Genomic DNA, 12,474 nt, shown 5'->3' on the forward strand with positions numbered 1-12,474 from the left:
TAAGAAAATGCAACATGAATTCTATGGACTTACTGCATGACGATTCGTCTTCATAATTGCTGCATTGATACCTTCCATCACATAGTTTATTTTGAGGAACTCCGATATAGGGATTTCCCGGGCAGGTATACAAGTCTGATTTGAGAGAGGAAAAATGATTTAGAAATTAAAAGCAATAGCATAATTACTTTGTAAAGGTCTAAATAAATTTTGTAAAGATAAATCAGGTAGGTCAACCATTAATAAACATACAAGCTCCCAATTAGTGTAAAATCTCTCTCATATACTTAAAAATTGTTCACACCTAGTTTTTGATAATTCATATACTATTTAGATCTATTTGAATGCACGATACTAGGATAAATAAGCATTTTTTTAGCTCGGGCGCTGCTCTCTTTTCCATTAAAACATACCTAATATTCACTTTTGGGAGGTCGAAGAAAGAGCCAACGAAAGAGAGAAACGAAAAGAAGAAAAAAATAGGAAAAAAAGTATAGGAAAAAAGTAAAGAAAATGAAGAAAATAAGGAAGGGGGGTATTGGCAAAAAGCAAACATTTTCCACTCGCGTTTCTCGCACGTATTGTTTCTAAATTCGCAACAAATCCTATTTACCAGAATTACATAACGTTTCTATTTAATAGACATACAATGATTTTCTTAAAAACAAATAAATAAATCAGTTCGCGCTGAGCAATTCTAATAGTACTTTTCTTTATTTTTTAAGTGGAGCGTTGTGGCCCAGTGGATTAGTCTTCGGACTTTGAAACAGAGGGTCGTGGGTTTGAATCCCAGCCATGGCGTAATTTCCTTCAGCAAGAAACTGATCCACAGTGTGCTGCACTCAACCCAGGTGAGGTAAATGGGTACCGGTAGGAAGTAATTCCTTAAAAAGCTGTGTGCGCTATGAACGCCTAGCTTAGCCGGGTAATATAGAAGCGCCTTGAGCACCTAACAAGGTGGATATGTGCGCAATATAAATACCCTATATTATTATTATTATTAAGTAGCATATTGGTCAATAATAAAAAAAAATACTTTTCATGTCCTGTTACTTTTAATATGTGTAATAGTGATTGATCAGATTACCGGGGTAATGATAATTACATGTAAAACGCTTAGAAACACAGATTATGAAGCGCCATATAACTGTCACTACTAGTAGCAGTATTATTATTAGTAGTAGTTAGGGGCCGCGGAAGCGGGTGGGGGCTTGAGCCCCCCCCCCCATCTTTTTTTTCCAAAACCGTGTACAAAAACGTAAAAATGACCATATGATTGTGATTTTTTGCATTGTCAGCCCCCCCCCCCCACTTTGAAAACCGTTCCGCGCCCCCTGGTAATAGTAGTAGTAACAGTAGTATTAGTAGTAGTAATAAATAATAGTAGTAGTAGAAGTATGGAGCTATCAACACAGATAACTCCATGGTATATAGCATTATCGTTATTATTATTATTTGTACTATTATTACTACTATTAGGCCTACTACTAAGACTCTCACTATTATACACCGAAATCTGAGACCGAGGTCAGAACAGTAAAAAGAAGACCACGATAGAAACAGGAATTCTGAGGTAATTTTATTGTTAAGATCTTTTATTTGATCTTTTGAAATTAAATTAGTATTCTGAGATGACATTTTTATCTCTCACATAAAATTCAAAATTTTATCTTGTGTATCTGTAGATGATACGCAACAGAGCAGTATCTGAGTATACTTACCAATCGCATATTTTACAATTGCAACGCGGGTGGTGTGCTTGTGCCATGTTACTTATAACAAAAATAAATTGAAAAGAGTATATAGGGGCTATTTTATCTCCGCGACGTTGATGTCATCATTATTTCTAGGTGAATTAACTCCAAAAGTTGACACGAAAATTAAGAACAAGTGGAATGCCTCTGGCCGTCTCACCTGCATCACACGATTCAATACAGCAGCAGTGCTGACTTTGAAAACTACTATAACTCGCACAAGATGTTCAGTGATACTTGGTTACTCTTATGTCCATGTTTTATGAACTAGACCAATAAACTTACAGAGATATGATAGTAATTCAACAAATACATGTACCCCCAACATGACCAAAGTTCATTGACATTACATGACATTTGACCTTAATTATATGACCTGAAACTCGCACAGGATGTTCAGTGACACTTGATTACTCTTGTGTCCAAGTTTCATGAATCAGATCCATCAACTTTCAAAAATATGATGGTAATTCAACAGATACCCCCAATTCGGCCAAAGTTCATTGACCTTTGACCTTGGTCATGTGACCTGCAATGCGCACAGGATGTTCAGTGATACTTGATTACTCTTATGTCCAAGTTTCATGAACTAGGTCCATATATTTTCTAAGTTATGATGGTAATTCAACAAATACCCCCAATTTGGCCAAAGTTCATTGACCCTAAATGACCTTTGATCTTGATCATGTGACCTGAAACTCAAGCAGGATGTTTACTAATACTTGATTAACCTTATGCCGAAGTTTCATGAACTAGGTCCATATACTTTCTAAGTTATGATGTCATTTAAAAAAATTAACCTTCGGTTAAGATTTTGAAAATAATTCTCCCAACATGGTCTAAGTTCATTGACCCTAAATGACCTTTGACCTTAGTCATGTGACCTGAAACTCAAGCAGGATGTTTAGTAATACTTGATTAACCTTATGTTCAAGTTTCATGAACTAGGTCTATATACTTTCTAAGTTATGATGTCATTTCAAAAACTTAACCTTAGGTTAAGATTTGATGTTGACGCCGCCGCCGCCGTCGCCGTCGGAAAAGCGGCGCCTATAGTCTCGCTCTGCTATGCAGGCGAGACAAAAATGAGGGGAAAATGAAGGGGAAAAATAAAATAAAAAGAAAGTTAGAATAAAAGAAGGATGAAAGAAAGAATAAAAGAGAGAAAAAAGGTTCCCGTCATTCTTTGAGAAAAAGAAAGAAAGGGAAGATTTATCAATGTGTGAAAGACAAAATAAAGGAGAGAAAGAAAAAAGTAAGAAAAAGGAGGAGGAAACAAAGAATGAAGGAAAGAAAAATGTTTCTTTCATTCTTTGAAAGAAAGAAGCAAAGAAAGAGGAAAAACAGGAAGGGCGAAGAAAGGACGGGAGGGAGGGAAAGAAGGGGGAAATAATTAGAAGGAAAAATAAAAAAAGAATGAAAGAAAAGAGGAAAGCGAGGGAGGAAAGAATGAAGAAGATTTCGATCAAATCTGTGTTCTTAAATATTCCGATCCTCACCAAATTTTCATTTTTGAAAAAAAATATAAATGGAGATGTGATTTATTATTGGGGATATTTTCTTTGATTTTAAATAGATCGAAATTCTAGAGTATTTTTTTTATTGTTGGTTGGATGTAGAGGTGGATGTAGAGGTGCTGTGGCTCAGTGGATAAGTCTCCGGACTGTGAACCACAAGGTCCGGGGTTCAAATCCCATCACATCAGTAGCGTCCTTTGGCAAGGCGTTTATCTACATTTGCCACTCTCGACCCAGGTGTAGTAAATGGGTACCCGGTAGGAAGGAATTCCTTGAATGCTTGATGCGCCCGATCAGGGTAGCCGTGCTAAAGCCGGGGTAATAGTATGCAGCGCTTAGAAACATTTGTATTAAGCGCTATATAAAAAATTGCATATTAATATTATTATTATTATTGTGATTTGGATTTCGACGTCATGGGGAACCATGAGTACGAGTATGAATTGGTCATAGCTATTTCGATGGCATATTAGCTAAGCATGAGTGGGCGACTTATTCAGCAGAATTTATTCAGATTGATATGATCATTCATGAATTATATTGCTTAGTGTTACGGTCCTCATAATTACATTGACTTTTTTTTTACAAACTACTCATACTTCTCTATAATTATGTCCATTCTGAATGGTCTACGAACGGGAAAAAATGTTAGGGGTAAGTCAAAATAGCCGAGGCCTACCCCTAAAAAAATCATCCGTAACTGATCCGGTACCAAATAAAAAATGATACACTCAGTCTGATTCATGGCATTAAATACTCACCAGATATGTTAACGGCAGTTAGGTGTAATTCAATTTCGCTGTAGTGACCGTATCCATCAAACTGCGGACCAATCAAAACAATCCATATATCTTGGCTCTCCACATACAACTCCTCATATCTGCTATAGTACGACAAATGACTAGCGTTGGTAGTGTATGTTTGAAAAACGGACTCCTGGTCGGTTGAATCTTTCCCTGTCCCAATAATAACGGTGAACTCATGTCCACAGTAATCGTAGTAACAGTAGTCTTGGTATGTATATAATGTAACAAGAAAGCCATTTCCAGTGTTAGTTTCGAAGAGCCAATCTCTGTAAAGTCGTTGATACTCGTCCTCCCAACTGTAGACACCGAAGTAAAACGGCTCGCCGTTTATAAGTAGTGAAGATTGGTCTAATTTCAACAGAATAATAAGTAGAACTTCCATGTTATAATCATTATATTAGTTAATAATATGCTGTTATATTAGGTTCATTTAGCATATTAATCAAGAGCAAAAAAGAATAAAAATGTAAATAAAACAAGTGGAACGCCTCTGGCAGTCTCTCCTGCATTACGCAATTCGATATAGCAGCAGTGCTTCCTTTGAAAACAGCTATGAATAATTATTCACACAAGAAAACACTAATATGATAGTAAAATATTATGTAAATTGACCCAAAGGACATTTGAACATGATCATGTGACCTAGGACATGTGCGAAACAATAATTCATACTTGATTAATATGTCGATGTTTCATGAGCTAGATCCGTACTATGATGCCAATTCAACACATACTCCCAAAACGACCAGAGTTTATTGACATTTAAATGACATTTGATCTTGGCCATGTTTCTGAAACGCACAAAGGGTATTCAGGGATACATTGCTGCTCTTATATCCAAGTTTCATGAACTAGAAACATAATTTATGATGACAATTCCTCAAATATCCCCAGCATGGCCACAGGTTGTTGATACTAAGTGATCTTTTACCTAAATCATGTGACCTGAAACTCAGGCAGGATCTTCAGTGATACACTATTACCCTTGTGTCTAAGCTTTATGAACTAGGTCCACATACTTTGGAAGTTATGACAACATTTCAAAAACTTAACCTTGGTTAAGATTTCGATATTGATTCCCCCAACATTGTCTAAGTTAATTGACCCTAGATGACCTTTGATCTTGGTCATGTTACCTGGAACTAAAAGCAGGATGTTAGGTAATACTTGATTACTCCTATGTTCAAGTTTCATGAACTAGGTCCATATACTTCATGAACTAGGTCCATATACTTTCTAAGTTATGGTGACATTAAAAAAACTTAACCTTTCTTATAATATTTAAATGTTGACGACACCGCCTCCGTCGTCGGGAAAGCGGCGCCTATAGTCTTGCTCTGCTATGCAGGTGAGACAAAAATGAGTAGACTGGCTAGTATTATACCCCTGGGGCGGTATTCTGAAAATCGTGTTAACTTTCGTGTTAAATATCGTGTTATCTCTCTGATTTAACACGCCCCTAACATACCCCCAAATCAGTATTCTGAAAAGCGTGTTATCTGCGTGTTATCTCATTTCGTGTTATCTACGGCTCCTCCCACTCTGCATCTATTTAATCCAATCAAATGCGCTGTTACAGAAACAAATCGCGCAAAATTTTCAGGGAAAAGGGGAGTGCGCGCTTGGTGACACGAAGCTTGCATTGTGACATCATTTTTGAAAGCGCATACAGCTAAATAAAAGTTAGAGCTAGAAAGAGACGTCGGAAGGGGTGATTGTGACAATTAAAAATTGATTTTTTTTTCGGACAGCATGATTACAAAATTATGACAGGAGACAGAGGCCTTGATCGATTGTGGAGCAGGCAGGGGACGATCGCCCCTAAAATATGGGGGCAAGCGTAATTCATACATGCCCCAAATAATTTTAAGAACTTGAAAAAATAAATATGCAATGTAAATTTTGTATTTAAGAAAAATTAAACCTGACATAGAAATATCAAACATACAAAATTGTATATTTTTCTTTATTAAAATTTGATGCGTATAGCGATCAGCCCCCCCCCCCCAAAAAAAAAAAAACTTTTGCTCCCCTCCCCTATCCGTAGCATATAGATTGACTGGCGGATAGATGAATTAAGGATAACCTAGAAGCATTGAGAGTAAAAAAAAGTGTAATCATTGAACTATATAACAATTGAAAAAGGGAAGAAAATTGTGAATATTATTGAAGAGCTCCCCAATCGCCAATTCTATTCCTTTTAATTTCTGTTTGTGACTTTTTTAAAAGACGTTTTGAATTTTGTTCCTCTCCTTCTGTCTTTTTTATACTATGGCAAAAAGTAACTAAATAAATAACTTATGAGCATTTATGATAGTGATTTTAATTAATACAAATTAAAGATGCATTTGAAGTGTATTTTCACAGGAAATTCCAAAGAAATTGTTGTTTTATCATTGTTAGTAGAGAGAAAGGTAGATGGAAAATAAAGCTGGAAAAATGAAAGAAAATTACAGTAAATTCTGCCAGACGATAGTGTTATGCCCGTTTATGTTCTTTTTGACGTTTGCGTCTGCTAAAAAGTGCAGCCATCGTCATCTCCAACTTAACCTCTCCTTAACGCAGTGTTAAATGTTCGTGCTATCTTTGAACAAAATTTTAGCTAACACCATTTTCAGAATACCGAATTTCGTGTTATCTTCCTCCCTAACACCGCGTATGGGGGTTGCGCGTTGCGCTCTGCGTATTTCATGACCTGCGCGGTGTTACCACTTGGGCCACGTGTTTTTCATGCTAACATGATTTTCAGAATACCAATCGTGTTAGCTAACACCGTTTTTGTGCTAACACGGTTTTCAGAATACCGCGTTTTCCGTCGTGTTTTACTTGTGAAATTATGGATACAACAGCAACAACAACCCCAAAAAACGTCAATTTTATCAAGTAGAACGTAACGGAGTTAAGATAAAATTTACATTCTGTCCCTATCTGTTAATTTCTAGAAATTTATAAGATACAAGAGAAAATTGATCAAAAGATAAATTAAGAAAATGCAACATGAATTCTATGGACTTACTGCATGACGATTCGTCTTCATAATTGCTGCATTGATACCTTCCATCACATAGTTTATTTTGAGGAACTCCGATATAGGGATTTCCCGGGCAGGTATACAAGTCTGATTTGAGAGAGGAAAAATGATTTAGAAATTAAAAGCAATAGCATAATTACTTTGTAAAGGTCTAAATAAATTTTGTAAAGATAAATCAGGTAGGTCAACCATTAATAAACATACAAGCTCCCAATTAGTGTAAAATCTCTCTCATATACTTAAAAATTGTTCACACCTAGTTTTTGATAATTCATATACTATTTAGATCTATTTGAATGCACGATACTAGGATAAATAAGCATTTTTTTAGCTCGGGCGCTGCTCTCTTTTCCATTAAAACATACCTAATATTCACTTTTGGGAGGTCGAAGAAAGAGCCAACGAAAGAGAGAAACGAAAAGAAGAAAAAAATAGGAAAAAAAGTATAGGAAAAAAGTAAAGAAAATGAAGAAAATAAGGAAGGGGGGTATTGGCAAAAAGCAAACATTTTCCACTCGCGTTTCTCGCACGTATTGTTTCTAAATTCGCAACAAATCCTATTTACCAGAATTACATAACGTTTCTATTTAATAGACATACAATGATTTTCTTAAAAACAAATAAATAAATCAGTTCGCGCTGAGCAATTCTAATAGTACTTTTCTTTATTTTTTAAGTGGAGCGTTGTGGCCCAGTGGATTAGTCTTCGGACTTTGAAACAGAGGGTCGTGGGTTTGAATCCCAGCCATGGCGTAATTTCCTTCAGCAAGAAACTGATCCACAGTGTGCTGCACTCAACCCAGGTGAGGTAAATGGGTACCGGTAGGAAGTAATTCCTTAAAAAGCTGTGTGCGCTATGAACGCCTAGCTTAGCCGGGTAATATAGAAGCGCCTTGAGCACCTAACAAGGTGGATATGTGCGCAATATAAATACCCTATATTATTATTATTATTAAGTAGCATATTGGTCAATAATAAAAAAAAATACTTTTCATGTCCTGTTACTTTTAATATGTGTAATAGTGATTGATCAGATTACCGGGGTAATGATAATTACATGTAAAACGCTTAGAAACACAGATTATGAAGCGCCATATAACTGTCACTACTAGTAGCAGTATTATTATTAGTAGTAGTTAGGGGCCGCGGAAGCGGGTGGGGGCTTGAGCCCCCCCCCCCCCCCATCTTTTTTTTCCAAAACCGTGTACAAAAACGTAAAAATGACCATATGATTGTGATTTTTTGCATTGTCAGCCCCCCCCCCCCCACTTTGAAAACCGTTCCGCGCCCCCTGGTAATAGTAGTAGTAACAGTAGTATTAGTAGTAGTAATAAATAATAGTAGTAGTAGAAGTATGGAGCTATCAACACAGATAACTCCATGGTATATAGCATTATCGTTATTATTATTATTTGTACTATTATTACTACTATTAGGCCTACTACTAAGACTCTCACTATTATACACCGAAATCTGAGACCGAGGTCAGAACAGTAAAAAGAAGACCACGATAGAAACAGGAATTCTGAGGTAATTTTATTGTTAAGATCTTTTATTTGATCTTTTGAAATTAAATTAGTATTCTGAGATGACATTTTTATCTCTCACATAAAATTCAAAATTTTATCTTGTGTATCTGTAGATGATACGCAACAGAGCAGTATCTGAGTATACTTACCAATCGCATATTTTACAATTGCAACGCGGGTGGTGTGCTTGTGCCATGTTACTTATAACAAAAATAAATTGAAAAGAGTATATAGGGGCTATTTTATCTCCGCGACGTTGATGTCATCATTATTTCTAGGTGAATTAACTCCAAAAGTTGACACGAAAATTAAGAACAAGTGGAATGCCTCTGGCCGTCTCACCTGCATCACACGATTCAATACAGCAGCAGTGCTGACTTTGAAAACTACTATAACTCGCACAAGATGTTCAGTGATACTTGGTTACTCTTATGTCCATGTTTTATGAACTAGACCAATAAACTTACAGAGATATGATAGTAATTCAACAAATACATGTACCCCCAACATGACCAAAGTTCATTGACATTACATGACATTTGACCTTAATTATATGACCTGAAACTCGCACAGGATGTTCAGTGACACTTGATTACTCTTGTGTCCAAGTTTCATGAATCAGATCCATCAACTTTCAAAAATATGATGGTAATTCAACAGATACCCCCAATTCGGCCAAAGTTCATTGACCTTTGACCTTGGTCATGTGACCTGAAATGCGCACAGGATGTTCAGTGATACTTGATTACTCTTATGTCCAAGTTTCATGAACTAGGTCCATATATTTTCTAAGTTATGATGGTAATTCAACAAATACCCCCAATTTGGCCAAAGTTCATTGACCCTAAATGACCTTTGACCTTGATCATGTGACCTGAAACTCAAGCAGGATGTTCACTAATACTTGATTAACCTTATGCCGAAGTTTCATGAACTAGGTCCATATACTTTCTAAGTTATGATGTCATTTTAAAAAATTAACCTTCGGTTAAGATTTTGAAAATAATTCTCCCAACATGGTCTAAGTTCATTGACCCTAAATGACCTTTGACCTTAGTCATGTGACCTGAAACTCAAGCAGGATGTTTAGTAATACTTGATTAACCTTATGTTCAAGTTTCATGAACTAGGTCTATATACTTTCTAAGTTATGATGTCATTTCAAAAACTTAACCTTAGGTTAAGATTTGATGTTGACGCCGCCGCCGCCGTCGCCGTCGGAAAAGCGGCGCCTATAGTCTCGCTCTGCTATGCAGGCGAGACAAAAATGAGGGGAAAATGAAGGGGAAAAATAAAATAAAAAGAAAGTTAGAATAAAAGAAGGATGAAAGAAAGAATAAAAGAGAGAAAAAAGGTTCCCGTCATTCTTTGAGAAAAAGAAAGAAAGGGAAGATTTATCAATGTGTGAAAGACAAAATAAAGGAGAGAAAGAAAAAAGTAAGAAAAAGGAGGAGGAAACAAAGAATGAAGGAAAGAAAAATGTTTCTTTCATTCTTTGAAAGAAAGAAGCAAAGAAAGAGGAAAAACAGGAAGGGCGAAGAAAGGACGGGAGGGAGGGAAAGAAGGGGGAAATAATTAGAAGGAAAAATAAAAAAAAGAATGAAAGAAAAGAGGAAAGCGAGGGAGGAAAGAATGAAGGGAGGAGAGAATTAAAAAAATAATGGAAGGAGAGAAAAAAGAAAAGAAAAAGGAGAGGAAGGGAGAAGGAAGTAAACAAAAGTTTAAGGAAAGAAAGAATGAAGGAAATGAAAAGGGCAAATAAGATAAAGGAAAGAAAAAAAATTACAGAGAAAGGATCAGGAAAGAAAGGTAAAGAATATTAAAAGAAAGGTAGGGAGTATTAAAGATAGGTGGAACAGAAAAAACAAGCAGGAAGGATAGAAGTATGAAGGATACAATGAAAGAAAGAGGACAAAAGTTCAAACTTCAAGCAAACAAAAGCAATTCAATCATCTAACAGAAATGATAATGAAATTTGGTGTTTTTAGATATATTTTTAAAATTTTTAAAAACTAAGTGTTTTGGAAATGAATACAATTTCAAAGTGAAACATTGTCAACTTACAAATTATAGGAAACAGCGCCGGCATCATACCCAACAAGACTAAAACCGAAAGCTAAAACAACTAGATCCATCATCCAGTTTAAATATAAAAACTAAAAACACTTGTTCCTCCAATTAAATCAGTAATCTGAGAATCCATAATGTGATAACAATTTCCCGCCGATTTTGTGATTATTTTGGTGGAAAAACTGTTAATCATGTGAGATTGTTTGCACCATTGAGAATCTGCTCCGATCCTACATGCCTAGAGCCTGCCACACACAGGCAGGAAGCCAGTTTGTTTGCAATGTATTGGGTTAGGAAGAAAATCACTCGAGGAACTTGTACGCCCCGGGAAGGGTTTGTCGGGATCCCGGGGGGGGGGGGGCACTCGACCAAAAAAGTGGTAGGGGTGTGCCGCGGGTGAGACAAAAACGGGGGCCTTGGAGCGGGCTAAATGTAAAAAGGAGGGTCCTCGGAACGGGCTTCGGAACTACAAATGTTGTGAAAACGGGGGTCCTTGGAACGGGTCGCCTGCGTGCGAGTGCGTATGCATTTCTATGGAACGTACATGCAGCTAGCCCGGAGGCACGACTGACGGGCGCGCTAGCGCAGAGGCGATGGTCGGACAGCGAGCTGCGGCCGCTTTTCACCAAAATTGCGACCGGAACGGCGTAACGGAAAATATGCGAAGCCCTGGAGCGGATTTTTTTTTCTTCTTTTTTTCTCGAGAAGAAGAAAATGCTATGCTCTGGAGCGGCTTTCTTTGTTCTTTTGCTCAATAAGACAAAAATGCTATGCCTCGGAACGGAAATTTGAGTGTAAAAATGGGGGTCCCCTCAGCAGCACATACCCACTATGCATTACATACTGAGTGCCCCCCCCCCCCGGGGGTCGGGATGCCAGGACAAAGGAGCAAAATACGGGACGATCCCGGGAAATACGGGACATCTGGTCACCCTGACTAGTATAGTGCTAGTTTTGCTAGTCCAACCGAGGATTAATGATTCCCACTATGCTTTCGAAGGAAACGCCCAATATATTTGTTTATCTCCTACTTTTGATAATTTGGAATCAAAATCTACGCGTAATGCTTGCAGAATCAGGTTAATTGCGCAAATGACTTATTTTTCTTCAAGCCACTGTGCTCAGCGGAACGCGGATTGTGCCAGTGCCGACGCATCACAGGAAACCCCGGGGAGAGAGAGAGAGCTGACCAGTGCGCCGACAATTTAACTAAATATCCAGTTTTCTGAAATAATGATGTCAGAATACTGGTCTAGCGAAAAATACATCGAGGTCTGACGTCACGCAACAATATATTTGGTGATATGATGGTATTTGAACCAATCACTATACAGGATTTAATCTATGTAGGATATAATTTGTATTATGCCCGGTCTCTATGCACCTATTGACTTTGCATACAGAGACGACGCAAATACCTTTGTGTTTACTCTGGTCGCACATCCGGGCAGTTCAGGATGAGTAGAAAGAGATACGCTTCGTTTAATTTAACCATAGTCTAAAATTAAGCCTGGTTTAACTACACCTCTTCTAAACCTCACCTCTGGTCTAAGTGTAGTTTAAATATTTTGGTAATCTGATAGACAGGTTTAACTAAACCCGGGTTTAAAATTGTTTTTGGAAAAAATAATCCTCTTTTAACTAAGACTAACAATTTTGGGGTAAATTACTGCTTGCAGGGGTGTCTGCAACAAAGCTGGAAAAATGTTGCTACAGTTGTTTTTTGTCAAAATTTGGTTTTTATGGAAACTAATTACAACAATTGTA

At 37.1% G+C, this 12,474-nt stretch overlaps 1 protein-coding gene across 1 annotated transcript in view; it reads right to left on the reverse strand.

The window, feature by feature from the left end:
• LOC129270853 (uncharacterized) overlaps positions 1-12,474 on the reverse strand; it is a 95,219-nt gene that overhangs the window by 38,326 nt on the left and 44,419 nt on the right. The window contains exons 19-21 of the mRNA XM_064107025.1: positions 7,094-7,195; positions 4,033-4,425; positions 34-135 (exon numbers count right to left, since the gene is read on the reverse strand). Of these exons, the coding sequence (XP_063963095.1) occupies positions 34-135; positions 4,033-4,425; positions 7,094-7,195 (597 nt within the window). The remainder of the gene's footprint in view (positions 1-33; positions 136-4,032; positions 4,426-7,093; positions 7,196-12,474) is intronic.

The sequence above is a fragment of the Lytechinus pictus genome, chromosome 11, assembly GCF_037042905.1.
Source record: "Lytechinus pictus isolate F3 Inbred chromosome 11, Lp3.0, whole genome shotgun sequence".
Taxonomy (NCBI): domain Eukaryota; kingdom Metazoa; phylum Echinodermata; class Echinoidea; order Temnopleuroida; family Toxopneustidae; genus Lytechinus; species Lytechinus pictus.